We start from the raw sequence: 27,274 nt of genomic DNA, 5'->3' as shown, positions 1-27,274 counted from the left end.
CAGCACACAAGAATTTATAATTTTATTTCTAAAAAATTTACGGATTTTCTCTCGACTTTTATATATTAAAATATATATGTATATTAGTGTGCCATTTTGAGGCGACTTTTTTTTCAACAAAAAAACAGGCTGAAAACTTGCAGGAACCCGACTAGAAAATACTGTGGGATCGCCCAGAGTATATATATGGACCTCATTGGGATCCAATAAGGCATGTCCAATAGAGAAATCCATATGAGGACCCAATAAAAACCCAACTGGGAAATCCTACTCGAAAAGAAATTTTATTATTGTAAGTTTTATCCTATTGGGCTTGTGGGGGACCTTAGTGGGAAAACCCACCGTGAAAATAATACCTTAAGGTGAGAAAAGAAGCCTGTTCAAAGCGGAGCTCTTGATATTTAGAGGTGCCTGTTTCTAATTTTCCATTTCCCATTTAAATACCATGGGAAAAATTTTTTTTTCTATTTTTCCAGCTCGACATTCGTACTTCATATAAATAAGTCCATAGCATATTCTTATAGAGAATTTGACGCTCTACAAAAAAGGTCTCTTACACTTTTATCATAGAGACAGCCGCTCTAAAGATATTCAAACATAAACTTCGAAATGTATAAAATTTTGACTTTTCAGTTATTAAACTGATACAAATAAATTTATTACTGTCTTAAAAATTATTTTTATATGTAAAACTGGTTCTGATGTTCTACCATTTTCACAAAGCTAAAAGAAAAATCATATATCAAATTTTTTTCTTCTTTATTTTATTTACTGTAAGAAAATCATGACCGAGTTAAATAATTTAATATTTGAAAGTTTCACGAAATTATCAATTTATTACTCATAAATTTATGTATATATAATTATTTAATTTGAATAAAGCCATAAATTTGATAAATTACACTGGAGAATCATCAAATAAATTTGGAATAAATTCAAAACTTTAAATAAATTTAAAAAAAACAATTCGTTATTCATCAATAAGTCAATTATCAATTAGCAGGTGAACATTTAAAATAAATTTAAGTCGCAGAATAATATATTTATAACTCAAAAACGATAGTAATAATTTTTGAAGACATTTGTTTACTGGGAATTCCGCCACTGATTGGGAAAGTTTAAGTTTAAATTTTGTTGGCTTGACTTAAACTCAAGTCCTCATAATATAACATCATATATGTGTATTTCTACTAGGATTTGTTTAAAAACATATGATATATATATATAAATTGTATTTTCACTTACAACCTGTGTGCATTTACGCTTTTGTTGATTGACGAAACTGTTGGCAAGACAACAATTTAATGTCACTTAGATCAACATCATACATATATAAATATGTTATTGTGATTTAAACAAACTTGTGAATTTACCAGATATATATAAGTATTAATATGACAATAATAAATCATTTAAATCATAAATTTATTAAATCACTTGTCAAATAAAATTAACAAATAATTCAAATTTTTTTATTACATCCGCGAAAACAATCGTCTGTTTTTTGTACTCTTACGTAATTGGTTTTAATTAAGAAAATTTTTTTTATAAACAATTACAATTATTTATTATAAAAAAATTTTACAATTTCAATAGGAAGATCAATTAATTTAATTTTTTAAAATAAATAAATTAACTCATTACTGGGATCCAGTTGACAGAAGAGCCAGTAGTGCACTCGTACCACCGACAGACAAAATGTAATTGAATGCTGGTGTAAATGTTTTCAAGATGTAGAAAGATAATAGAATGACAATTGCCAAGAAAAGTGCGTTGTTGTAAAATAGTGAGAAAGTTGTTGCCTCGTAATCGGCGACTTCATTTTTCTTCCATAGTATTCTTTCGTCTTTTTCTTTTTTGCTCATTTTCTTGTCTTCCGCTAATGTTTTACTCATGTCGCGGGTCACAGCATCTTCTCTTTTCACTGCAATCTATTAAATTTTTTTAAATAATTTATTATTTAAATAAACAGGCTTTCGAATTTTATTTTTTTAACAAAAAAAAATGGGAAATCCAAAAGTTCACACAGCAATTTATTATATTTTTTCAAAGTCATAGTCGACTACCCGTTGTAAGTCTATCCGTAATGTCTCTCCCCATAATAGGCAGGCTTATAACGAGTAGAGAACAAAACTAAACGCGCGGTAATGGAAGACTGAAATTTTAAGAAAAATTTACCCTGTCTCCTAGACCAGGCTTATGACTGGGGCCAGAATTTTTGCTTCAATTTAAAAATAAAAATTAATAATTAATGGTGTGAAATGTTTGGTATTACGGCTAGAATATTGGTCGTATAAAAAAATTTTTTAAACAAAAATTGTAGGGAATTTCATTTTATAAAAAAAATGTTTCTTGTAATTTTTTTTTAGGACCAATAAAAAAGCCGTAATTTCAAAATTAAGATTTTTATGATTATCAAAAATTTGAATCAATCATTATGAATCTTAATTTCAGAATTACGGTGAAAATATTGGTCGTATCAAAAAATTTTTCAAATAAATGTTGTTCAAAATTGAATTTTACAAAAAAAATGTACCCTATAATTTTTTCATAGGACCAATGAAAAAGCCGTAATTCAAAATTAAAATTTTTGTGATTAACAAAAATTTGAATCACTCATTATGAATCTTAATTTCGGAATTACGGTGAAAATAATAGTCGTATCAAAAAACTTTTCAAATAAAAGTTGTTCAAAATTCAATTTTACAAAAAAAATGTTCCTTATAATTTTTTCATAGCACCAATAAAAAAGGCGTAATTTCAAAATTAAGATTTTTGTGATTAACAAAAATTAGAATCACTCATTATGAAACTTAATTTTGGAATTACGGTGAAAATATTGATGGTTTAAAAAAATCATACGAGAGATTTATTTTAAAAAATTAAATTTCCTACAACTTTTATTTGAAAAGTTTTATGAAAAAACAAATATTTTCGCGGCAATATCAAACATTTGAATAATTCAATTAAAAATTAAGACAAAAATCTTGTCTACTTATGACGGATAGTCGACTGGTTTCTTGGATTAAAATATTTCATTTTAAATCAATGGAGTAATGAATCGACTTAATAATGAGTGTGAATGTAGCAGACATCAGACAAATTTAAAATTATCAATAAATAGAGTAACTAATTAAAAAACTAATATTTCGGAAAAATGCACTTATTAATTTAAAAATTTTTCCAATGTGCATTTTTTTTAAATTTAATATTATTAATTACTTACTCTATTAATAATTTTAAATTTATCTGATGCCTGCTACATTAATTCCGGGTTGGAATTATTCCTCAATAAATTACCTCTATACCAGTATACAATTTAACCCATTTTAGAATAAAAAAATAAGTGTAGAGATGATTATAACATGAGTGAATTAGTAAAAAAAAAAAATTTCGGTCGTAAGACCTCTATCCTATTTCATCAGGCCTAAGGGCCCTGCCTACAACTGAAGATTTGCGCCAGAAGTTTAAAATCAATAATCAATCCACTCGAAGACAAATAACTGACCCGATCTTCTTCTATAAAACCATCAATGGATTGATCGAGTCGCCTGATATATTAGCAGGCTTTGGTAGTCTGTAATAAACCGTGTCTCAGGAGCAATCGAATAATTAACACGCTAAGATCTAACAAAAACTACGTAATTAATGGACCGTACAATAGAATAGCTAATCCAGTCAACTTCAATTCGGACATAGATTTTTTTGGTGGATCTCTATCAGTTTTTCACTCAAATATTTAAAATCTAAATAATTAATCAAGTTTTTTTTTTCTTCAGTCAAAGAAGTCAAAGTTGAATTATAATTGAAAATGTTTCTCTTTTCAAATCATAGTTTTCCTTATATTTGTAACCATATATATTGTAACCAGTTGTATATAGACAATTGACGTCTGATATTAATAAATAAAATAAAATAAAAGATACAGCGCGTTCGCACTTGAGGTGTGCGTAAATGACTAATTATTATTTTATAATAATTACCTTATGTTTTAAAATAAATTTAGTATTTTTGTATGCCAGTGACATTAAATATGTACTGATTAATGTCACCAATACAAATGAAATAGCATTTGAATACAAATCAATTAAATGAATTCTCCAAAACAACCCTGCAATCAAAAATATATGATACTTAAACAATATGTTGGGATTGGAGTAACCTCAACTTATGATAAAAGTAAATAAAATTATTTAATTACAATAAATTAAATATATTTTTTTTTATATTAATTAAGGAAATTTTTAATTTTGAATATAATATAAATAAATAAATGAATACTTACAGATAGGAATTGCTGATACAATAAATGCATTTCCGTAAAACAATGCTGACGATTTGGTTGATACATTACGTGAAAAATCTTGAAGCAAAAGTTCTTCTTCTTTTGTAAACGCCTTTGATTTTCCCGACATTTTAAATTTATTTAAATATTTTATGAGTTTTTATTTATAAAAATTGAGTATTTGTTAGATTTATAAATTTATTGTTACTTCGTACTAACAACTGATTTTTGTGTTGCTTTTATTTGTCGGTGATATAAATTTGTAGTGTGCGCATGCGCAAGTTACTTTTTACAATGTGGAGTAGAATGACGTTTGACAACGTGTCCACGGAGACGTCATTCTTAAACGTGGCAGCACTTTCCATGATTATTTGCTTTTTTTTTATTTTTAAACGGAAGCAATATTTGGCGCGAAAAATTTGAATTCTAATAATTACAGATTCACATATTTTTCATGTTATACTTTTACGGCTGTGTAGTACAGTAACATTGTAAGTCGATTTTGAAAATTTTTGACGTCTTAGTGATTTGAAAATTTATATATCTTATATATATTACGCGTGTAAAAAAAATTTTTGAAAAAGTCTTGAGAATTTATAACTTCAAAACGCGACATAACGACAAAATTTTTAAAATTCTAGCGGAAAAAGTCAATGTATATTTTGATATTATTAAGATATGCTAAAAAATTTCAAAATTCACTTTTTCTGAATGTATTTTGCACTAAAAAAAGTTATGAAACCGAGAGCTTTTAATAGAGAGTCAAAAAAAGTCTACTATTTTTTTCATTGAATTTTTAAAAGTTTGAAAATCGTTTAAAAAAAGTTTGACGTCTGAAGTTTTGAAGTTTAGAAGTCATGATACTGAAGTTAGCTGACGTCTAATAATTTTTGAATTTTTTTTTTAGACAATAAATTAAAAAAAAAAACAAAATATTTAAAAAATTCCACCTGTAGCTTTTTTAATTTTCTACATGTGCATATTTTTATCTTATTTTTTTGCAATTGATATATTGAAAAAAAAAAATTCAAAAATTGTTAATTGTCTGCTAACTTCAGGATCATTCGAAGTCAAAATTTTTTCAAAGATTTTTTTACAGATGTCATAAATTTTTTAAAATCAATTCCACATTTCGGTCTTTTAAAATAAGGCCATAGTTTGTCGTTAACATGAAACCACTCTTATCTAAATAATAAATTTCTGTGTCCATTTAATTAACATACAAATTATCCTAAAATTAACTCACGCCTCCAGATTTTGTGCCCACTATATTCCATGTAAATAAATTATATATTAAAATTTTTAATTTTTTACTCCGAAGAGATAAATCTCAGCTTGTAGGATTAAATTATTTATTTTCTTCCTCAGAGCAGATGATTTTATTAACAAAATAAAATCAGTTGAAAAAATTATGAAATTTTAAAAAATTCCTTCCCTTGAAATTTATTTTATCACTCAAATTCAAATTTTTATTTAAATATTTTGCAATGAGATAAATTTAAAAATTAATTATTCAAAGTCCTTGAGTAATTTACTTGCGATAAAGATTTAATTATTTAAATTATAGTATATAATTATTATAGATTAATTTCTAAAAAAAGCCACAATATCATATATTTTTTTTTTAAAAAACATTTTTGAATTGAAATCAAAACCTATCAAAAATAATAAAGTTAATTGTCACTATCGACATAATCCTAAAGTTAGCAGACAATTAGTAATTTTCGGATTTTTTTTTTCAACAAATAAATTAAAAAAAAAAAAAAAAAAAAAAAATATGCACATATAGAAAATTTAAAAAACTACAGGTGCAATTTTTTCAAATATTTTTTTTTTTTTTGAATATATGGGTTTTAATGAAATTCAAAAATTATTAGACTAATTTCAATATCCAAATTTTACGACCCCGGAGTTAGCAGACAATTAACAATTTTTTTTTGACAACAATTTAAAAAAAAAAAAAAAAAAATATGCACATATAGAAAATTCAAAAAACTACAGGTGCAATTTTTTCAAATATTTTTTTTTATAGTTTATCGTCTAAAAAAAAATCCAAAATTTATTAGACGTCTGCTAACTTCAGTATCGACATATTTGACATCAAAAACAGAAATAAAATTTGAATTAATGCAACTAAATTTAAAAACAATTAAAAAGTAATTAAAATTGTTTATTAATATTATTGGGAAATTAAAAATAAACGGGTTTTTAATAACAAAATAAAACTGACCGATGAAAGTGATAAATAAAAAATTGATTTAATAATAAAAATAGTAAAAAGTAATTCCATTATTTATCTAATCAGTGCAGTAATGACTATTGTGTCGCGTGGGCGTGGAACATTCGTGAATGAAACTCCCAATGACGTCATAACTATATTTATTTATATATATATACATATATCCTGGGTACATAATACAATTGTTACGGGTGTCAATGTGTCAGTACAGGTATCTGTGTGCCGTTGGGATAAAAATTCGATCTATGAGCAAGCGCTTGCGCTCTTACTGACCCTTATTTCCAAGGCTTGTCGACTTTCGTCCCTGAATTTTTTCCTTAGTAGTGAATCCGCGCGAGCGGTTCCATCACTGCCTTATTGTCTATTTATTATTGCAAATAAATATATAATTTTTTAAATCTCTTACTCTTTCATACTAAAAATTTTATAACAAAAAAACCTCCAAAAATTATAAGTTATTTTTTAAAATTCATTCAAATCTTGTAGTGTTCGTATGGGCCCTTTTATAAGGGTTTGAATTTTTAAAAAATAGATTTTTTTTTAGTGTCAAATATTTTATTTTTAAATTACTCATAAATTTATTGTTATAATATATAAAAATATATATTTATTAAATTTGGACTCTTCCATGTCCGGCGCAACGTCTACGTATATAATGAAATTACAATTGCTGGTAATTGAGACTGATTATTGTTGGAGAAAAGCTTTACTGAGGTAATTATATATATTTATATATATATTAATATATAAAAATAATAATATCAATATTAATAAACGAATTACAAAAATGTGTAATTTAAATATTCAAAATTTACCGCTAATTCTAGGGAATTTAAATAAAACGTGACATGCGCAAAGCGCGGGAACTTTTTTGAAATTGGCAGCAATGATTTAAAAATAAACATTTACATTTCACTAGACTAGTTTATTGTAAATGGTAGTAAATTGTACTTGTGTTATAACTAGAGAAAAATAGTTGCAATATATATGTATATATTTTATATATATTTAAAGTTGTAAATAATTTTGTCTGGCACCCTCGGAGTTTAGCAGCCATATTTAAACTCCTAAATAATACAGTGCCATTTATTTTATTTAAAAAAATTCACGGCAATTATTTACTACCAATTACATAAATTATAAAAAACAAAATATATAAGTATACATATATATATGTACTAGTGTATTAAGATAAAATATCAGACGTGTTGAAATGTCGCTATAAATTAACGGTTATTAAAAAAAATAAAAAAAAATGTCAGTGATTAACTTCTGTGAGTTTGCGTCATAGATCAGCTTCCGAATTGCGATCCAAGTAACAAAGTGTCTGTGTATTTTCAAAAAATTCATCGATGTTTTTGTTTAATTGCAATTAGTTGGTTAGTTGTTGTGTTAAAAAATGTATAACTACTAATTTAATAATTAATTTATTAATATATTTATTTATTTATAAATATATCAGCAAAGTGCTTTATCATTTTTCATAAATCACATGACTGCGCACGCACTAAAAACGTGTTGATTATAATTAATAATTTTTTTGTTACTATTATTATTATTTTTATTTTCTTTTTTTTGCAGTAATTATTTATCGCACTGCACAGTGAGTTAGTGTCTTAGTGTATATATTTATATATATTTAATAATTTTTTATTATTTATTATAAATAAAATGCATAAATTAAGATTACCTGTCAAGGTTGAATTGCCTTCTGTAATTACAAGGTATGGGGATGTCTAATAACAAGGTATTGATATTTATTTATTTATATTTATACTTATGTACATATACGTAGAGTTTTTTTATTTATATACTAGGATTTTTGAGTTTTTTTTTAGATATGACGTAAATTTTTTTGGCAAAAGCAAAACGGTTTAAGTACGACGTAATTTTTTATGATATTGAAGTTCGCTGATGTCTAATAATTTTTGAAATTTAAAAAAAATGATCAATTACAAAAAAAAAAAATATTTGAAAAATTGCACATGTAGTTTTTTAAATTTTCTACACGTGCATATTTTTTTTTTTAATTATTGTCAAAAAAAAATTGTAAATTGTCTGCTAACTCCAGGGTCGTAAAATTCGGATACTGAAATTAGTCTAATAATTTTTGAATTTCATTAAAACCCATAAGTTAAAAAAAAAAAATTATTTCAAAAAATTGCACCTGTAGTTTTTCAAATTTTCTACACGTGCATTTTTTTATTTTTTAATTAACGTCAAAAAAAAATTGTTAATTGTCTGCTAACTCCAGGGTCATAAAATTCGGATCCTGGAATCCGTCTAATAATTTTTGAATTCCATTAAAACCCATAAATTAAAAAAAAAATTATTTCAAAAAATTGCACCTGTAGTTTTTCAAATTTTCTATACGCGCATTTTTTTATTTTTTAATTAACGTAAAAAAAAAATTGTTAATTGTCTGCAAACTCCAGGGTCATAAAATTCGGATACTGAAATTAGTCATGACAATAAAGTTAGCAGACATTTAAAAATTTTTTGATTTTTTTTTAACAAAAAAACAAACATTAAAAAAAATATTTTGAAAAATTGCGCGTATAGTTTATGAAATTTCCGACATGTGCATTTTTTTAGAAATAGTTTTTTTTTTTCATTATTTATCTGTTAAAAAAAATTTTTTTTAATTTCAAATGTCTGCTAACTTTACTATCATAAATTAGTCTAATAATTTTTTAATTTTATTAAAACCCATAAATGCTAAAAAAAAAAATTATTTCAAAAAATTGCACCTGTAGTTTTTAAAATTTTCTACACGTGCATTTTTTTAGTTTTTGTTTTTTAAATTACTGTCAAAAAAAAAATTGTTAATTGTCTACTAACTCCAGAGTCATAAAATTCGGATACTGAAATTAGTCGATAATTTTTGAATTCCATTAAAACCCATAAATTATAAAAAAACAAAATATTTGAAAAATTGCACCTTTAGTTTTTTTAATTTTCTACACGTGCATTTTTTTTTGCAATTGATTATTGAAAAAAAAAATCCAAAAATTGTTAACCGTCTGCTAACTTCTGGATTATCATTTTTTTTAATAGAATTTTTTTTTTTAATGAAAATTTTACGTCAATAAAAATGGACTATTAAATAAAATGAGTCATTAAAAATAAAAATAATTTTTTGAGGTAAAAAAATGACACATGAGGAAAAATGAATAACCGATGGTATGAATCATTAAATATAATACTTATATGTCATTATATTTAATATATATGTGTGGATGTGATGACATTGTGTGTTATAATAACAACATGAATAACCAAATTAGTGTATATCGATCGCTTGAATATAACACGTGATATATGAACAGTTAATATATGAAATTGTCGGGTGGTGTTGCTCTAATTTACGCTCTCACTTATGTTACTGTTCGCTGTCCAACTTACACTGACAACTGAACTGGAAATATGTATAGATGTATATACATATGTGTAAAAATATATATATGTACAAATACCAATTACAAGTCAAGTCATAGAGTCATAAGATTTATTTTGAATCTAAATCTCTATAATTTTTTATTGAATTAAATTTAATTAATTAAGATCCGTTAATAAGAGGCAATTATTTAGTAATTTATGGAGGCTGTTTTTTACTAGAATATTTTTTTATTTCACTAAAAAAGTCGTGTAGAAGTCGGGTAATTAAGTAAGAAATCCTTGATTTAATTAAAAAAAGTTTAGTAAATTAAATTATGGTCGGTAATAAAAATACTTGAGTGTAAAATTTATTGTTGAGAGAGTGGAGAAAATTTTATCCCTCGGTGATAAAACGGATTAAATTTGGTATCATTGGAAGAGTTAGGAGTTTAATTGGGGCTTTCTCAAAAAATCCATGGGGAAATCCAGCCTAGATTCCTATGGTTTCCGATAGAAATCCAGCGTAGACTGATATAAATTTTTATATGGGTACATCATAAAAAATCCATATGGGAATTTAGTATGGATTTTTATGGGAATTTTTACGAAGATTCCCCATGGGAATTCAGGTACTCAGTTTCCTATATGGATTCCCTGATTAAAAATACTCATTAAAAAGTATTGAAAAAGATGAGAATTGAATACTTTTGAATAAACTCTATAGCACAAGGTTTTCATCTGGACATAAAATTAATACTTTTCAATTATATTGAATCTAAAAATAATATAAGAATTTCTAAACTTCCAAAGAATTGAAAAAGATTCGAATAAATTGGTATTTTAAATCTTTCTGAATCCTCGTCAATAGCAAAAAAGTTTCGAATTTTAGGGTTACGAAGAGCATTGAAAAAAATTCGAATAAATTGACAGTTTTCAATCTTTCAAAATCTTCCTCAATACCAAAATAGTTCCATATTTCGGGTTAAGAGTTGGATTGAAAAAGATTCAAACGAATTGACATTTTAAATCTTTTTGAATACTTCTCAATAACAAATTAATTTCACATTTCGGATCACGTGTGGGATTGAAAAAAATTCAAATTAATTGACAGTTTTAAATCTTTATGAATTTCCCTCAATACCAAAATAGTTCCATTTTTCCAATTATGACTTGAATTTAAATAAATTAAAATGAATTGACATTTTCCAATCTTACTGATCCTTCTCAATACCAAAATAGTTCCATATTTTGGATCGAGTGTAGGATTGAAAAGAATTTAATGAAATTGAGAATTTTCAATTTTTCAGAATCTTTCTCAATACTAAAATAGTTCCATATTTCGAGTTATGACTTGAATTTAAATAAATTTAAATGAATTCACATTTTCGAATCTTTCTGAATCTTTTTCTAAAATGATGGAAGATTGAATTCTTTTCATACTTTTGAATTCCACTATAAGAATTATTAAGTATTCAAATGATCGAAATTTAAATTCCATTTAATATTTTTCAAAATCTCCGTATGGATTGAAAGAATTTAAATAATTTTCAATACTTTTCAATGAGTATTTTTAATCAGGGTTTCCCATATAAAAATCCAAATACCCATGGATTCTTATATAAATCCTCACACTCCTATATTAATTCCTATGGGTTTCCATGCAATCCCACATGGATTTATTTTGATCTCCCGTCTTCAATCAATTCAAATTTCAAAAATGCGCGCGAAAAGATCATTCGTTTGTTTGTTTTTTTTAAGCTCCAAAATTATTATCAAAAATTTGAAATATTTCCAGATTAAAAATTTAATTATTTATCCTTGAGATATTTAATAAAAAAAGTCACGAGAAAATTACACGTCAGTAATAAAAAACTTTTAACGTCCGTTTTTTAAAGTATTCCATGATTACAATTATCAAAATCAATAAGATTTAGGACAGATAAGATTGCCGCATTAAACCACGATAACAAAAATTTAAAAAATTAAATCCGCCAGCCGGAAGAGTAATTCAACTCAGTACATTCAATAGATTTATCAATTATCCGCGCATTAACGCGATTATAATTAACAAAAAATTATAATCTAAAATTAATTAAATTAACTATCAAGTAAAATAAAAAAATATTTTTAATTCAGGAATTAAAATCTAATTATCATTTTTTTTTTTACTGTTATATCGTAACTAATTAAATTTTAATTGAGTTTTTATTTTTTTTACTCCAGCAAATAAAAAAATAAAAAAAATAAAACTATAAATCATTGCCTCTATTTTTCTTAATAACGAAAATAAAATAAAATAATAAACCGCGGGAATTTTAAATTAAATTATACATATCAGCTGTCAATTAATACCTCGCATTCACTTTTAATGAAACTGTACGGCCTCAACATAATTAAATCACCGAGTGTAAAAAAATACCAAAACACGATTAAATAACTAGTAACTGTTACTATATTCCACATATATTTCCACATATATATAAATACATACTCGTAAATAAAAAGTGGGGGTACGATGATTGTACGATAGCTTAAATAAACGATAACGCAAACAAAATTAGCTCTGACCGCTTACGTTTATAGATTTTGTATAGATATTTGTACTTGTAATATATATACATATATATGTTTTGATGTCGTAAGACCTTAAGCATGAGAAGCGTTGATTGTATTGAATGATAAGGCAGTAGTACGTACATAAAAATAAATGTGTACTCATAAGGAGCCATGAGTACGTTTAGTTGTTGAGTATTTCTCGGTTTAGTTGTTTGAAATATTACGACGCGTAGTGACCGCGGTTAATCCTCATCCTCATCATCAGTGATCTATTTTCTATACCAAGTATTAAAAAGTTCTTATAAGCCTTAACTGTACAGTTGTTGGACTTAATGACTTATGAAGTTGCCTTATCCATCGCATTTCGCATCATCGACGTCGACATCGGCGACTATACTAGTCTTCAGTTGAGTCTTGCACGGGCTGGAGTCTTTATCTTTTGCAGTTAAGACTCTAGAGTATTTTGCGGAGTAGGAAATTCAATGGATTCAAATACGATTTGAATTTAACGTGTAGATTGTGGATCATATTCGTGTGTATATTTAAGTTATTCAGTGATAAAGACCTTGTTTTGTCCTTTCACTTGATCTTGACATTCTTTGTAAATTCAAATTTATTGTTATTATGACTGCGTTTAACGTAAAATTATTTCTTACATGAGACGAACAGTCGAGTTGGTTTCGAATGATGGGCGTTATTTTTAAAACGTTTAAATTAAAGTATTATGAGTAATAACTACTGTATTTATATATTGTTGTAAATATATGTGTAAATACTGTGATATATGTGGATAAATGGGTGGATAGTTTTGTGACAGTATCTGTTTTATTTATTTATACGTATATATACGTAAACATGCAACGCGAACAGACAATCTTGGTGGCTGATCCGTAAGTAGATCGATTTCACGGTTTTTTGCTATCATAATCTAGGTTGAAATTTATATGTATTTTTTATTGATAGCACTGTAATTTGAGTTATTTAAATGATAATGATAATAATTATTACGATCCTGAGACACACCCGGGAATATATTAAAATTACTGTTTTATTTAATTCAGACACTTGACGCTTCAAGTAGCTATGAGTCAGGTTTTCTTTTGAATTATTAAGACGAGGGAATTTTTTTATTTTTAAATTTTTAACCGCGATAATTTGAATTTTTTGCCGTAAGATGGATGTGAAAAAATCGCCGTAAGATGTAAGATTTAAATCCGAGAAGTACAACAAAATTCTGTTAGTCGATTAGAAAATATTATTTGGCCGTAAGATGGATTCTGATCGCCACTCCGGGTAATTTATTGCCGTAAGATGGACGTGAAAAAATCGCTGTAAGATGGAAGATTAAAGTCCGAGTAGTATAACAAAATTCTGTTAGTCGATATTATTGCCGTAAGATGGAAATTGGGTTCTTCGATTATTTAATAGCCGTAGGATGGATTATAAAAATTCAAAAAATCGCGAAAATTTTTAAGTTATTGTGATATATTATTTGCTGTAAGAAGGATTATCAACTGAAAATGTTTTTTAATAAGCTAATGGCGTAAGATGGATTCTGATAGCCCCTCCGGGTAATCTATTGCCGTAAGATGGGCTCTGACTGCTGTACCGAGTAATTTATTGCCGTAAGATGGATTCTGGTCGCCGTACCGAGTAATTTATTGCCGTAAGATGGATAGTAAATGTGTAAAGAGTGTTCAATAAGTCTCCTAAAATATTATTGCTGTAAGATGGAAAATAAAGTTATAGGTAGTGGTTTAAATACTAGCCGCCGTAAGATGGAAATTGGGATGTTCTTAGATTATTTCATTGCTGTAGGATGGATTAGAACATTTTTAAAAACCTGGGAAAATTTTTAAATTGTGATATATTACTTGCTGTAAGATGGTTTATAAAGACGGAAAAAGTATGCCGTAAGATGGCTAGTAAAAGTTTAATTACTATTCAATACTTATCTTAAAATATTTTATGCCGTAAGATGGAAGGCATCCGTATGTAAAAATGACATAAAATTACGAGTTGCCGTAAGATGGACACCCAAAATAGTAATACTTTCGAAATGTTTAAAGACGATTAGGAAATTTGCTGTAAGATGGATTATCGACTGAAATTTTTTTTTAATAAGCTAATGCCGTAAGATGGCTAGTAAAAGTTTAATTACTATTCAATACTTATCTTAAAATATTTTATGCCGTAAGATGGAAGGCACCAGTAGTCAAAATGACAAAATTGCAAGTCTTCGTAAGATGGATACCCAAAATAGTAATATTTTCAAAATGTTTAAAGACGATTAGGAAATATTGCCGTAAGATGGATTATCGACTGAGAATGTTTTTTAAAAAGTTAATGCCGTAAGATGAAAGGTACCAGTATGTAAAAATGACATAAAATTACGAGTCGCCGTAAGATGGACACCCAAAATAGTGATACTTTCGAAATATTTAAAGACGATTAGGAAATATTGCCGTCAGATGGATAAAAAATAAACGCCTACACTTAAATTTATTTAAAAATAGTCAATTCTCTATTGCTGTTGAATAAATGGTTAAATTATAAAAATAACGACATTGAAATATTTAAAATGTCATAAAAAATAACTAATAACTAATAATAAAATAATTATTATTTCAATAAATCCTTGACTATTAATAATTTGTCCTAGAGTATAAGTATTTGTATTAACCATCTGTAAAAATAATTTATATATATATTTTTTAAATTCTTTATATATATTATCTCATAAATAACAGTTTACACTAATACGTGTCTACATACGTCTGTATATTATTTATGAGTAATGAGTATCAATTGTCATTCGTAAAATAAAATATTATTCGTTTAACCAGACGTGAATTACCAGCATTATTTAATTTTTCTACTTTTAAATAGACATTACAACATCCATGACTGTCTTAGTCGTTACGCCGTTATAATTATTACATAATTTACCTTTACCCAACAAAAATATTACGTCGCGTAAAATTATATTAAGGAAAAAATATAAAACAGCAAAAATATTTTTAAAAATTATTTTTACTACTAAGTGCGGTTTTATTTCCTATCTTTCGAATAGAAGTTGACTCACATTTGCTGTACGCAGTGTCCGAGCTGATAACATTCGTATAATTTAAAGTTTAAAATTGATAAAAACAGGTTTGAAAAAAAAAAAGTAATTACAATAATCATAACATTCTATATAATACGTAAATTAGTTTTGTAAAAGTTAGTTACGAAATAACCATGAAGACAAAAGTATACTTAACTCCTGTTCATAAATTCGCCTGCAAAATAAGATATAATAAAAATAATAATAATGAGTGTATAGAAATAAAGACCATGTGTTGCCCACAACAATGTGCATGTCCACATACTTGGTAAATAATTATTTTAAATCAAGGAAACCGCTAACTTTAGACTGAAAATTAACCGCGAGCATGAAACGTCTAAATATTTATTTGAATATTCAAAGTAAATATTAATTCCCGCGCATTTTTTATATATCTATTTATAATCGTACGATAATTAGTTTAAATTTAGCAGTAATTTTAAATTCATTGAATCGATAATTGAATTTAACTTCCGGTTCGCTTTTCCTCTAGTAGAAATAATTATAGACTTCCGCCTGCGATCAAAATAATTTTATTACGCAAAAAATTTTGTTTTGAATTCTATTTTCGAGGTTACAAATTTTCCCGCCATCTTTTGAAAAATTTGCCGCCATTTTAAACTTTGCGGCCATTTTGTTTTCTATAGAAACTTCTTTTTAATTTAAGAAAAACGCGATTATCTTTATGAGCTTTAATTAAAAATACTGAGAGGCTTTGAAGATTTATGAGCAATAAACTTTTTTTTTTGACCTTGACTAATAAAATAATAAAATAATCTACAGGATAATTTACAAAACTCTACATATTTATCGCTTTTGAGTCAGCGGTTTCCTGAGGGGGAAATCTGGTCTGATAAAAAAAAGAGGATATTTTTATGATTTTTTTTTTCAGAGTACGTTCGTTATTAAAATTTTTAAAATTTGTGACATTATTAAGCATCATTCCAAGAATATTCTCCTAAATTTTCAAAAAAAAATATTGAAAAATAAGCCAGTGGTAGGGGGGAGAGACGAGCCACCACAAAAAAGTCTCCATGCCGTAGGCAGGATTTCATGACTGCCTCATCTGAAATAAAAAAACCAAAAAGATTTCTTTAGTACAGTTTATCTTGGATTTGAACGAAGGAATAAACAAAAAATTGATTTTTGAATTTTTGGTAAAGCTGCAATCAAAAACTGATTTTTATGACAATAAAGTTAGCAGACATTTAATAATATTTGGATTTTTTTTTAACGAAAGAATAAATATTTTGAAAAAATGCACGTGTAGTTTATTAAATTTTCTACATGTGTATTTTTTTAGAAATATTTTTTTTAAATTATTTATCTGTAAAAAAAAATTTATTTAAATTTCAAATGTCTGCTAACTTTACTGTCATCTGATTTTTCCCAAAAATTTTTCCTTTTGTTTAATTAAAAAATAAGTATTTTGTGAAAAAAAAAAATCTTTCGTTCAAATCTAAGATAAATTTATGTACTAAAGAAATCTTTTTGGTTTTTTTATTTAAAATGAAGCAGTCATGAGTTATCCTGCCTACAGCATGGAGACTTTTTTTTTTAGACTCGTCTCTCCCCACTACCACTGGCTTGTTTTTAAATATTTTTTTTTGAAAATTTAGGAGAACATTCTTGGAATAATGCTTAATAATGTCACAAATTTTCAAAATTTTAAAAACGAAGGTACTCTGAAAAAAAATATCCTCTTTTTTTTGTATCTCAGATCCCTTTCCCCTCTTAATATTTTTAAAATCTTTGTAATTTAATAATAATTATTTGTATGACGTGATAAAAAAAATGATAATAATGATAATTTGTTGTTCTGTTGCAGGATGGTATTGGACCATAAAGCAACGAGCCTACACAGTGATTACGGTAGTTTTGATCGACCATTAAGTAGCAACGGTGAGCAGAATCACGACAGGGACATTGAAGTTGCAGTTGATGGAAGTACCAGTGGAATGGCACAGTCGAGTGACGTTTATCAGCGACAACCGCTTCTACCAGGAGCACCAGCTAAAAGTAAAGACCGTTGGGGTGCCGTTGGTTCTAGCGCAGACTACTATGAAGATGATAATGACAAAATAGATAATATAAGTCACACGCGTCATACCAGTGGTATTCAAAATGGTAGCGGTATTGTTAAAATTGATATACCACCGCCTCTGAGAGAAGAGCCGCGTTTTCCAAAAGAGAAATGGAAAACTGTATTTGGTAATTTATTTATTGATAAATAAATAAATAAATAAATATATAAACAAATAATTAATAACTTATATTTATCATTGTTTTTCTTTTCAGCATTTTTATTTATGGTTTTTAATTTTATACTAACAACAACATCACTTGCAATGTTACATGAACGTGTACCGGATCGTAGTGTTGATCCATTACCAGATATTGTACTAGATAATATTGAAGCACAAAATTGGGCACTTGATGTCTCGGAAATTTTAATTATTATTATATCTAATTCTGCTGCGTTATTAGTAATATTTCATAAGCATAGGTAACTATTGTTCATATATTTTATATATTTATTATTTATAATAATAATATGAGTGTGGATGTAACTGACAAGATGATACTGAAGTTAGCCGGCGTCTAATAATTTTTTTATTTTATTTTGGACAGTAAATTATAAAAAAAAAAAATTTGAAAAAATTGCACCTGTAGTTTTTTAAATTTTCTACGTGTGCATATTTTTAGTTTTTATTTTTTCAGAAAATTTGTAATTATCTGCTAACTTCAGCATCATCTGACGAGCGGGAATTTTTTAAATTTTTGAATAAATGAACGAAAATTTGAAAATGCGTATTTCGATCAATGAAACAGAGTACGCGCATTTTTTTAAATTTTAATATTTTAATTTATTTATTTAAAATTTATGAAATGTCTCGTGCATTCAAACAAAATAAAAAAAATTGTGAGGTTAAATTCTTTGTTTGAGATAAAATAAAAAATGGCGACGGAATAGGCCAATGAGAATTAAGAATTCATAAAAAAGAGGTTAGAAAATTTTTTGTTTGAATTTCGCGGGTAAATATTGTATTGAATTAAAAGTTACGCTGATTTTTTCATTCATTTTTACTAATTACTGGTTTACTTTCGAATCTTTGTTGTGTAAAATCCACAAATTTTTATAATCTTTGTCGGCATAAATACTTGGTCTAGTAATTATTCGGTTATCAATTTAGATTTATGATTCTGATTGTAAATTTTAAAGTAATTGATATCAACATTGACAGTTTTTTTATCTAATTGAAAAATGTATTTAAATTTATTGACGTGTTTGAAGATTAAGGTTAAATTACTCTATGACCTAGTTGGGTATTTGTAGATTTTTTTTTCTTTGTTTACCTAGAATGATGGATAACATAGAAAAGTTATAAGCATAAGCATAATGTAAATATTTGTTTGGCCTATTTTAAAACTATCGATTTCAGTTAATTTAATTTAAAATTTAACTTTAACAATAATAATAAGTTTTAGAATGTAGTATACTATTAGAAAATATTAATTTATTTAAAGTCGTAAGATGGACAATGAAGTATAGAAGTATAGAGACGGTGAAGTATAGAAGTATAAAGACGGTGAAGTTTAGATGTATAGAAGTATAGAGACAGTGAAGTATAGATGTATAGAAGTATAGAGGTGGTGAAGTATAGAAGCATAAAGACGGTAAAGTTTAGATGCATTGAAGTATAGATCTATAGAAGTATAAAGACGGTGAAGTTTAGATGTATAGAAGTATAGAGACAGTGAAGTATATAAGTATAAAGACGATGAAGTATAGAAGTATAGAGACAATGAAGTTTAGAAGTATAAAGACGGTGAAGTTTAGATGTATAAAAGTATAGAGACAGTGAAGTATAGAGACAGTGAAGTATAGAACTATAGAGGTATAGAGACGGTGAAGTATAGAAGTATAGAGACGATGAAGTATATAAGTATAAAGACGGTGAAGTATAGAAGTATAGAGACGATGAAGTATAGAAGTATAAAGACGGTGAAGTTTAGATGTATAGAAATATAGTGACAGTGAAGTATAGAACTATAGAGGTATAGAGATGGTGAAGTATAGAAGTATAGAGACGATGAAGTATAGAAGTATAAAGACGGTGAAGTTTAGATGTATAGAAATATAGTGACAGTGAAGTATAGAACTATAGAGGTATAAAGACGGTGAAGTTTATATGTATAGAAGTTTAGAGACGATGAAGTATAGAAGTATAAAGACGGTGAAGTTTAGATGTATAGAAGTATAGAGACATTGAAGTATAGATGTATAGAAGTATAGAGACGGTGAAGTATAGAAGTGTAAAGACGAAGTTTAGATGTATAGAAGTATATAGAGACAGTGAAGTATAGAAGTATAAAGATGGTAAAGTTTAGATTTACAGAAGTATAGAGACAGTGAAGAATAGATGTATAGAAGTATAGAGACATTGAAGTATAGATGTATAGAAGTATAGAGACGGTGAAGTATAGAAGTGTAAAGACGAAGTTTAGATGTATAGAAGTATATAGAGACAGTGAAGTATAGAAGTATAAAGACGGTAAAGTTTAGATTTACAGAAGTATAGAGACAGGGAAGTATAGATGTATAGAAGTATAGAGACATTGAAGTATAGATGTTTAGAAGTATAGAGATGATGAAGTATAGAAATATCGAACTATAGAGACGGTGAAGTATAGAAGTACGAAGTATAGAAGAATGAAGCATAGAAGTATCGGATGAAACAGTTTTTTGTATCTGCAATAGAATATCATCTTGTTTATCATACATTGAGTTTCTGCATCGCGGATGCCAAAGGCTGTTATCCTCGGTTCCTTCCGTCTACTTAGAAAACGGAACTTGACCGTTTTGTTGATGAAGCATCGCAGCAGTAACGGAAGGCGCTCAGAAGCGGCCTTCGGTAGAGTCGGATAACTCTCTGAGCATTTGAACAAATAAAAAAAAAAAAATAATAATAATAATAATGTATAGAAACTTTTGAACGAACGATATTTTTGGAATCTACTTGACGAATCAAAACATAGCAAACTTTTATCCAAGTTACGTCATAAAAACAAATGCAATAGTTGAATTTCCATGAAGTCTAATAAAAAATAGTCTCGTAATATATAATAATTTACGAATTTAAATTCTCAGATGACTTTATTATAAATATTGAAATGTTGCCAATTTTTGAATATTGTGAATAAATATACTAATAATAATAATAATCTTTCTAGGTTTATAGTTGTGAGACGAATATTTATATTAATGGGTCTATTGTATATGATGAGAAGTATAACATTTTATGTGACAGTCCTGCCAATGTCTAGTAAAACATATTACTGTAGTCCTAAATTAAATCATACAACGCCTCTTATTATAACTAAACGTGTACTGCAACTGATATCAGGTTTTGGATTGTCGATAAACGGCAAGCATACTTACTGCGGTGATTTTATTTTTAGCGGTCATACCGTTGTTCTTGTACTTTCTTACCTGATTATCAAAGAATGTAAGTGTTATCAATCATTGATAAAATAACTATACATATATATAATTACATTTATTTATATCTATTTATAGACTCACCAAAAAGATGTCAACCAGTGCACTGGATTGCTGGAATAACAGCATTTCTTGGTGTTATTATGGTGTTAATAGCACACTGTCATTACACAGTTGACGTTATTATTGCATATTGGGTTACAACACGATTGTGGTATATTTATCACACATTAGCAAATAACGCGCAGTTGAAGGTATTAATAAAATTATTTTTTATTTATTTCTAATGACAATTAATAATTTAATAATTAATTACTTTTGTTGCAATTTTAACTGTATAGTCGAATTCCATTAACTCGGAACTTCTCCTCATTTTTACCCCCACTCGATGCTATATATTTGTATGTGTATGTGTATATTTACATGTAAATGTAAGAGCGCATGCGTGTCATTTATTTTTTTAAAGGAGACGGGGCATTCGATAACCTGATGGATCTGAATTACGGTAAATTCCCGTAATTTGCCGAAGTTTACCGTAAAAGACGGCATCCTTACGACAATTTTGTTGCATTTTATGGTAATTTACGGCGGCCTAGGGCGACCGATGGTAAAAATACGGCAATTTACCGTAAAAATACGGTATCCTATGACAAACTTGTCGTATTTTACGATAATTTTCGGTGTTTTATGGTGAATGATGGCAAAAGTACGGAAATTTATGATTATTTACGGCATTTTTTACTGTAGGAACTGTCACATTTTTATTTATTATAATCCAATACTCTACTGTATGGTAAAATACTGCAGGATTGCCGCAAATTTACGGTAACCATGCCGTAATTTTGCCTAAAGTGCCGTAAGTTTACCGTAATTTGAATTCGCCAGAATAAGTCGGAATTTTTAAGAAATTTTCAGTTCTCCGTAAACCAACTGTCCGAGTTGATGAGATTCGAATCTAATCCTGGCCAGTATTTGAGTTCGATACAAATCTACTCAACTCCTGCCTAGACTCTAGTTAATAAATTATTATTAGTAACAAAATAAAACGTTTTCAAGTCCGGCCTTGAGTAAAATAATCAATTTTTACTAAACTGTAATTCAACTATCCCAAATATACAATAATATGACTATTGTTTGAGCAAATTTTGAGGTTAGGGTCAGATTGTTTCAGAACAATCCGAGTTTTTAAGCTACCGGTCATTCGAATTATTAATAAAAATATGAAATGATATTTACTTAAGTACATAAATTAATAAAAAAAATTTTAATTACAGCAATATGGACCAAATAATTTTTTGGCACGATTATGGTGGTTCCCATTGTTTAGATACTTCGAAAAAAATGTTGGTGCGACTGTACCAAGACAATATGACTGGCCATTGCCATGGCCGAGAAGATTTCTTGCCAAGCATCCCAACCGTGATAGTTAATACTCGTTAATTTTTTTAAATTACGATGCTAACTTACGTTTAAATGTGGGGTAATATTTTTTTATTGTATATAATTATTAATTACTTTTTTTTTTGTTTATTATTAAGTTAGTAAGTAAGTGTCGGTTTAGAAAGTTTTTTGTTTTAAGTAAAGTAATATCGAACGAAGCTCGAATGAGTGATTTTGTGGTTTTGTAACTAACGAGTATGCGAATTAATTAAAGAAAAAAAATAAATAAAGAAAGAATAAAACATAAATGAATAAATAATGATAATAATTTGAAACCATACTACAAAGATAAACATTATCGTCATGTGGAAACTTTCCAGGAACTCTACTATCACTTGAATTGTCTGATAAATTTTTTTTTTCTGTTTATACATACAAACTTTTTTTTTAAATTTTACATACACGTACAATTTTTATTGATGGAATATAAGTCTGCTTTATTGAGTAAAATTTTTCCACATTCCTATAGAACCTCACGAATATTCCTCGGTCATATTCAAATTTAAAGTCACATTATTTTTAAAATATTAAATAATAGGGTAGAGGTACCGATTTTCGGCCACTAAAAAATTTGAAAAATTAATTTGTTGTGTGCGCAGTGACAATTAATTTTTGTTATGCGTTCAGAGAAACTTTAATTACCGTATTGGAGTGAAAGTTTTTTTTTAGACACAAAAAAAAAGATTTTTTGACGCAAAAAAAATTTTTCATTGTGGAATGGGTGGTCGTTAAAAATTAAATTTTCTCAGGCGCCCCATAAAAAGCTTCTTTTTAGTGAAAAAATACGTGGGGAATTTGATTTTTTTTTTTTTAAGTAAAAAGAACATGTGCCGCAGGACGATCAAAGTTCATTTTTCGATGCAATCGCGGTTTTTTTTAAATATCTCATGAAATATGCAGATTAAAGGAAAAAATCATAGGAACAATTTTGTAGGAAATTAAATTCTTGACAAAAAAGGTCATGTTCATTTTTTTCATAAAATGTGTATTTATGAAGATATTTTAAAAAAACTTTTTTAGATCTGATGAATTGAGCGTTTTAAGGATTACAAATTTTGAAAATAACATTTTTCTAAGTATATAGAAACTACAACAAGCATTAATGATTGATATGTTACGAGTTACGAAGTTGTCTATATTTAAGAAAAAACTTTATTTCTAACATTCGTTATCCTTAAAATGCTCAATTGATAAGATCTAAAAAAGTTATTTTAAAATATCTTCATAAATATGCATTTTATAAAAAAAATCAACATGACCTTTTTTGTCAAGAATTTAATTTCCTACAAAATTGTTCCTCTGATTTTTTCCTTTAATCTGCATATTTCATGAGATATTTAAAAAAAACCGCGATTGTATCGAAAAATGAACTTTGATTTTGCGGCACGTGTTCTTTTTACTTAAAAAGAAAAAACCAAATTCCCCAGGTATTTTTTCACTAAAAAAAAACTTTTTATGAGCCGCCTGAGAAAATTTAATTTTCTAACGACCACCCTACTGTGGAATGATGAAAAATTATTTAGGATTTTAAAAAATTGCGCTGAGAAATTTTTCTTGGCTCAATTCCTAGTGAAAAATTTCTTAGGGCAAGTAAATTATTTTTTTGTGTACTTTTTTATTAATTAAAATAAAAATTAAGCAGTGGACCCAAAGGTACTTCTACTCAAATTAGTGATCGGGGTTTGAAAAAAAGAACTGAACCTGTCCTAATTAGAAATCTTTATTTAGATCGTGGAATTTTTTGTGGGACCAAATATTAAAATAGTAAATAGATATTTAAATTCTGGAGAAATATTTAAATATATGAGTATTTTTTCCGAGAGCTCAAACTAGAATTCAGTTTTTTTTTTTTTACAAAGTGAAAGTATCTGAGCACTCATTAGATTCGAATTTAAAAATTAGAAATAGTCAGAGTTCCCGAGAAATAATTGAGTTGTTTATTAAATTGATGCGAAACATGACAAATATATGAGGCATTAATTAATAAGTTTTAAATATTTATAAAAAAATGAATAAATAAAATTCTAATCTTCCTTACTGTCTACTTTTTATAATTTAAAAGCTAACGCTTATTAATTACTCTGTTAAATTTAATTTATAAAATAAAAAATAGCAAATATATATATGGTGTCAAAATATATATTTATATGAGTGGGATTTGCATTAGAAAACACTCGCCTCAAAATATGAGTTGGTATTTAAATTAAAGATGGCCACCATTAAGTATAAAAAGTTCATTAACGTTAATTAATATTATATATTTTTTAAATATATGATGGGAAGAAATTCTTGACTACAAAACGTTCAAATTATGTCTAAATTATGTGTAAAAAATAGGAAACAGTAAGATTGTTCAAATTAGTAATTATTGTTTCGTAAAAATTCTAACCTCAAATTATAGGAAAATGTATTAATAAAAAATATGAGTTTTGACTGAAAATAAAATTATTTAATTGAAGAACTCGATGTTCTGCAGGTGATATTTATATTTAAAATTAAAACAATCAGTTTAATGTTCTATTGTATCGCATTGTTTACCCTGATTGAAAACTCCGATTAAAACCGAATCAGATTCAATCGGAAACAAAAATTAAATTTGAATTTCTTCAAAGTGCGCTAAGAATTTGATTGAATTTCAATCGGATTTAAATGGAAAAAGTGTTTAATATTTTCCGATTAATTCCGGTTGGAAAATTTTAATCAGATTTGATTGGAAAAATTATAAATTTGTTTTTCGATTGTTTTCCAATTAAATCCGATAGAAATTTTTTAATTGGATTCGATCAGAGAACATTAGTTTTTATTTCAATTATTTTCCAATTGAAATTTTCCAATCAGATTTACTTGGAAAATAATAAATTTATTTTCCCATTATTTTCCAATTAAATCAGATTGCAATTTTTTAAATGGATTCTATCAGAGAACAATAGTTTTTTTTTCAATTATTTTCCAGTTGAAATTTTCCAATCAGAATTAATCGGAAAATAATAATTTTATTTTTCCATTATTTCCCAATTAAATCCGATAGAAATTTTTTAATTGGATTTTATCGGAAAATACAATTTTTTTTCAATGATTTTCCAATTGATTCCGATAGAAATTTTTTAATTGGATTCAATCAGAAAATAATCATTTTCTTTTCGATTAACTTTTCAATTTCTGATGAATTTTCAATCGGATCAATTCGAAACATTCCGATTAAATCCAATTAAAATTATCAATTGGATTTTATAAGAGAACAATAATTTTTTTTCAATTATTTTCCAATTGAAATTTTCCAATCAGATTTAATCGGAAAATAATAAATTTATTTTTCTATTATTTTCCAATTGAATCCGATACAAATTTTTCAATCGAATTTTATCGGAAAATACAATTTTTTTTTCAATGATTTTCCGATTGATTCGGATAGAATTTTTTTAATTGGATTCAATCAGAAAATAATCATTTTCTTTTCGATTAACTTTCCGATTCCTGATAAATTTTAAATTGGATTAATTCGGATCTTTCCGATCAAATCCAATTAAAATTTTCCAATCGGAGTTTCTAATCGGGAAATTGTGCAGTGTCTTAATAATTTAACTAAAGACTAGTAAAATCTTATCTAAGAAAATTCAGGCATGCGGACCATTAGGGACGATAGCTTATTAACAAACAAAACGAAATTATTGTCAATAAATTTAATAGTTTTGATAAACAATATAATTATTTACAAATTCAATTAAAAAAAGTCATCGGCTAACTTGAGGTTAAGTAAAAAAATAATATTTTGGCACCACTATATTGTATGATATAAATATATATAAATATAATTGAACGCAGACTGTTAAATAATCTTCAAAGAATTAAAAATTCTGCCGTAATTAGCACAAGAAACTAAATTTATAAATACATATATACTTATATATAAATAAATAATAATTTTTTGCTGTATTAAATTTAAACATATAATAAATTAGTATATATATTTTTCATAACAGCAATACAATCCACAATATAGCCAAAAGTATAATAAATATGAAATATTAAATAATAAAAAAATGCTTGTATAAAAAATAATTTTTTTCTGTACAACGTAATAAAGTTTGTAATTTAATTGTGGAATTTATTGTATCAATGAGACTGTTGTGTACGTTGATTTTAAAATTTATGTCACGTTATAAAAACTTAAAATTAAGGCCATTTTCAGACAGTTTTTGAAAATTTTCAATGGCTCGACCGCCACAAGTGTATCAAATTTTACCAAATGATTAAAATAAAATTAAAGCGTTAATTGAAAAATGGATGAGTTGCAATTTCGCTGAGGTATAGAATTTTTTCAAAAATTGCCGACAGTTAACATCAGTCGGGAGTTTTCGAAATTTGAAAAATAAATTTCAGTAAAATCTATGATTTTCAAGTTAGCAGGCAATTAAAAATTTTGAATTTTTTTTCGATCATTTAATTTGAGAAAATAAAAAAAATAAAAAAATGCACGTGTAGAAAATTCAAAAAACTATAAGTGTATTTTTTTCAAATATTTTTTTTATAACATCGTTTTGAAAAGATTCCAAAAATTATGAGACATCGGATAATTAGATCATAATTTTGATACGACTATGAAATTTGAAATTTGAGTCATTGCATATTTTTAAAAATCGGGGGTGGGGGGGAGGATGTCTGAAAATGTCCTAAATAATTTAAAGAAACTAAAATGAAATTCTAATTATACACTATTACTATTATTATATATTTGTCATCGTTTTAATAAACCAAGAAAAGTGTGCG

At 26.7% G+C, this 27,274-nt stretch overlaps 2 protein-coding genes across 7 annotated transcripts; one reads left to right on the top strand and one right to left on the bottom strand.

Annotated features, from left to right (window-relative positions):
• Positions 1 to 1,408: 1,408 nt before the first annotated feature.
• On the bottom strand, positions 1,409 to 4,559 carry LOC130674819 (translocon-associated protein subunit gamma). The gene is made up of 3 exons (XM_057480240.1): positions 4,286 to 4,559; positions 3,984 to 4,111; positions 1,409 to 1,931 (listed from the first exon to the last, which is right to left on the bottom strand). The coding sequence occupies exons 1-3, from the start codon at positions 4,413 to 4,415 to the stop codon at positions 1,641 to 1,643; spliced, it is 549 nt and encodes a 182-aa protein (XP_057336223.1). The 5' UTR covers positions 4,416 to 4,559; the 3' UTR covers positions 1,409 to 1,640.
• Positions 4,560 to 7,080: 2,521 nt separating this feature from the next.
• On the top strand, positions 7,081 to 25,446 carry LOC130674321 (phosphatidylcholine:ceramide cholinephosphotransferase 2-like). Of its 6 annotated transcripts, XM_057479616.1 has the most exons (7): positions 7,690 to 7,903; positions 8,106 to 8,248; positions 17,393 to 17,775; positions 17,863 to 18,070; positions 20,800 to 21,074; positions 21,146 to 21,321; positions 22,342 to 25,445. In XM_057479616.1, exons 2-7 carry the CDS (start codon positions 8,196 to 8,198, stop codon positions 22,495 to 22,497), a joined length of 1,251 nt encoding a protein of 416 aa, XP_057335599.1. In that variant the 5' UTR covers positions 7,690 to 7,903; positions 8,106 to 8,195; the 3' UTR covers positions 22,498 to 25,445. The 6 variants fall into 6 exon arrangements, with proteins under 6 accessions (XP_057335598.1, XP_057335599.1, XP_057335603.1 ...); XM_057479615.1 differs by lacking the exons at positions 7,690 to 7,903; positions 8,106 to 8,248 and adding an exon at positions 7,081 to 7,238; XM_057479620.1 differs by lacking the exon at positions 8,106 to 8,248.
• The last annotated feature ends 1,828 nt before the right edge of the window (positions 25,447 to 27,274 follow it).

Source organism: Microplitis mediator, chromosome 9, assembly GCF_029852145.1.
Source record: "Microplitis mediator isolate UGA2020A chromosome 9, iyMicMedi2.1, whole genome shotgun sequence".
NCBI classification, from domain to species: Eukaryota; Metazoa; Arthropoda; class Insecta; order Hymenoptera; family Braconidae; genus Microplitis; species Microplitis mediator.
The sequence above is the reverse complement of the archived record's forward strand: the minus strand, read 5'-3'. Positions and strand labels throughout refer to the sequence as shown.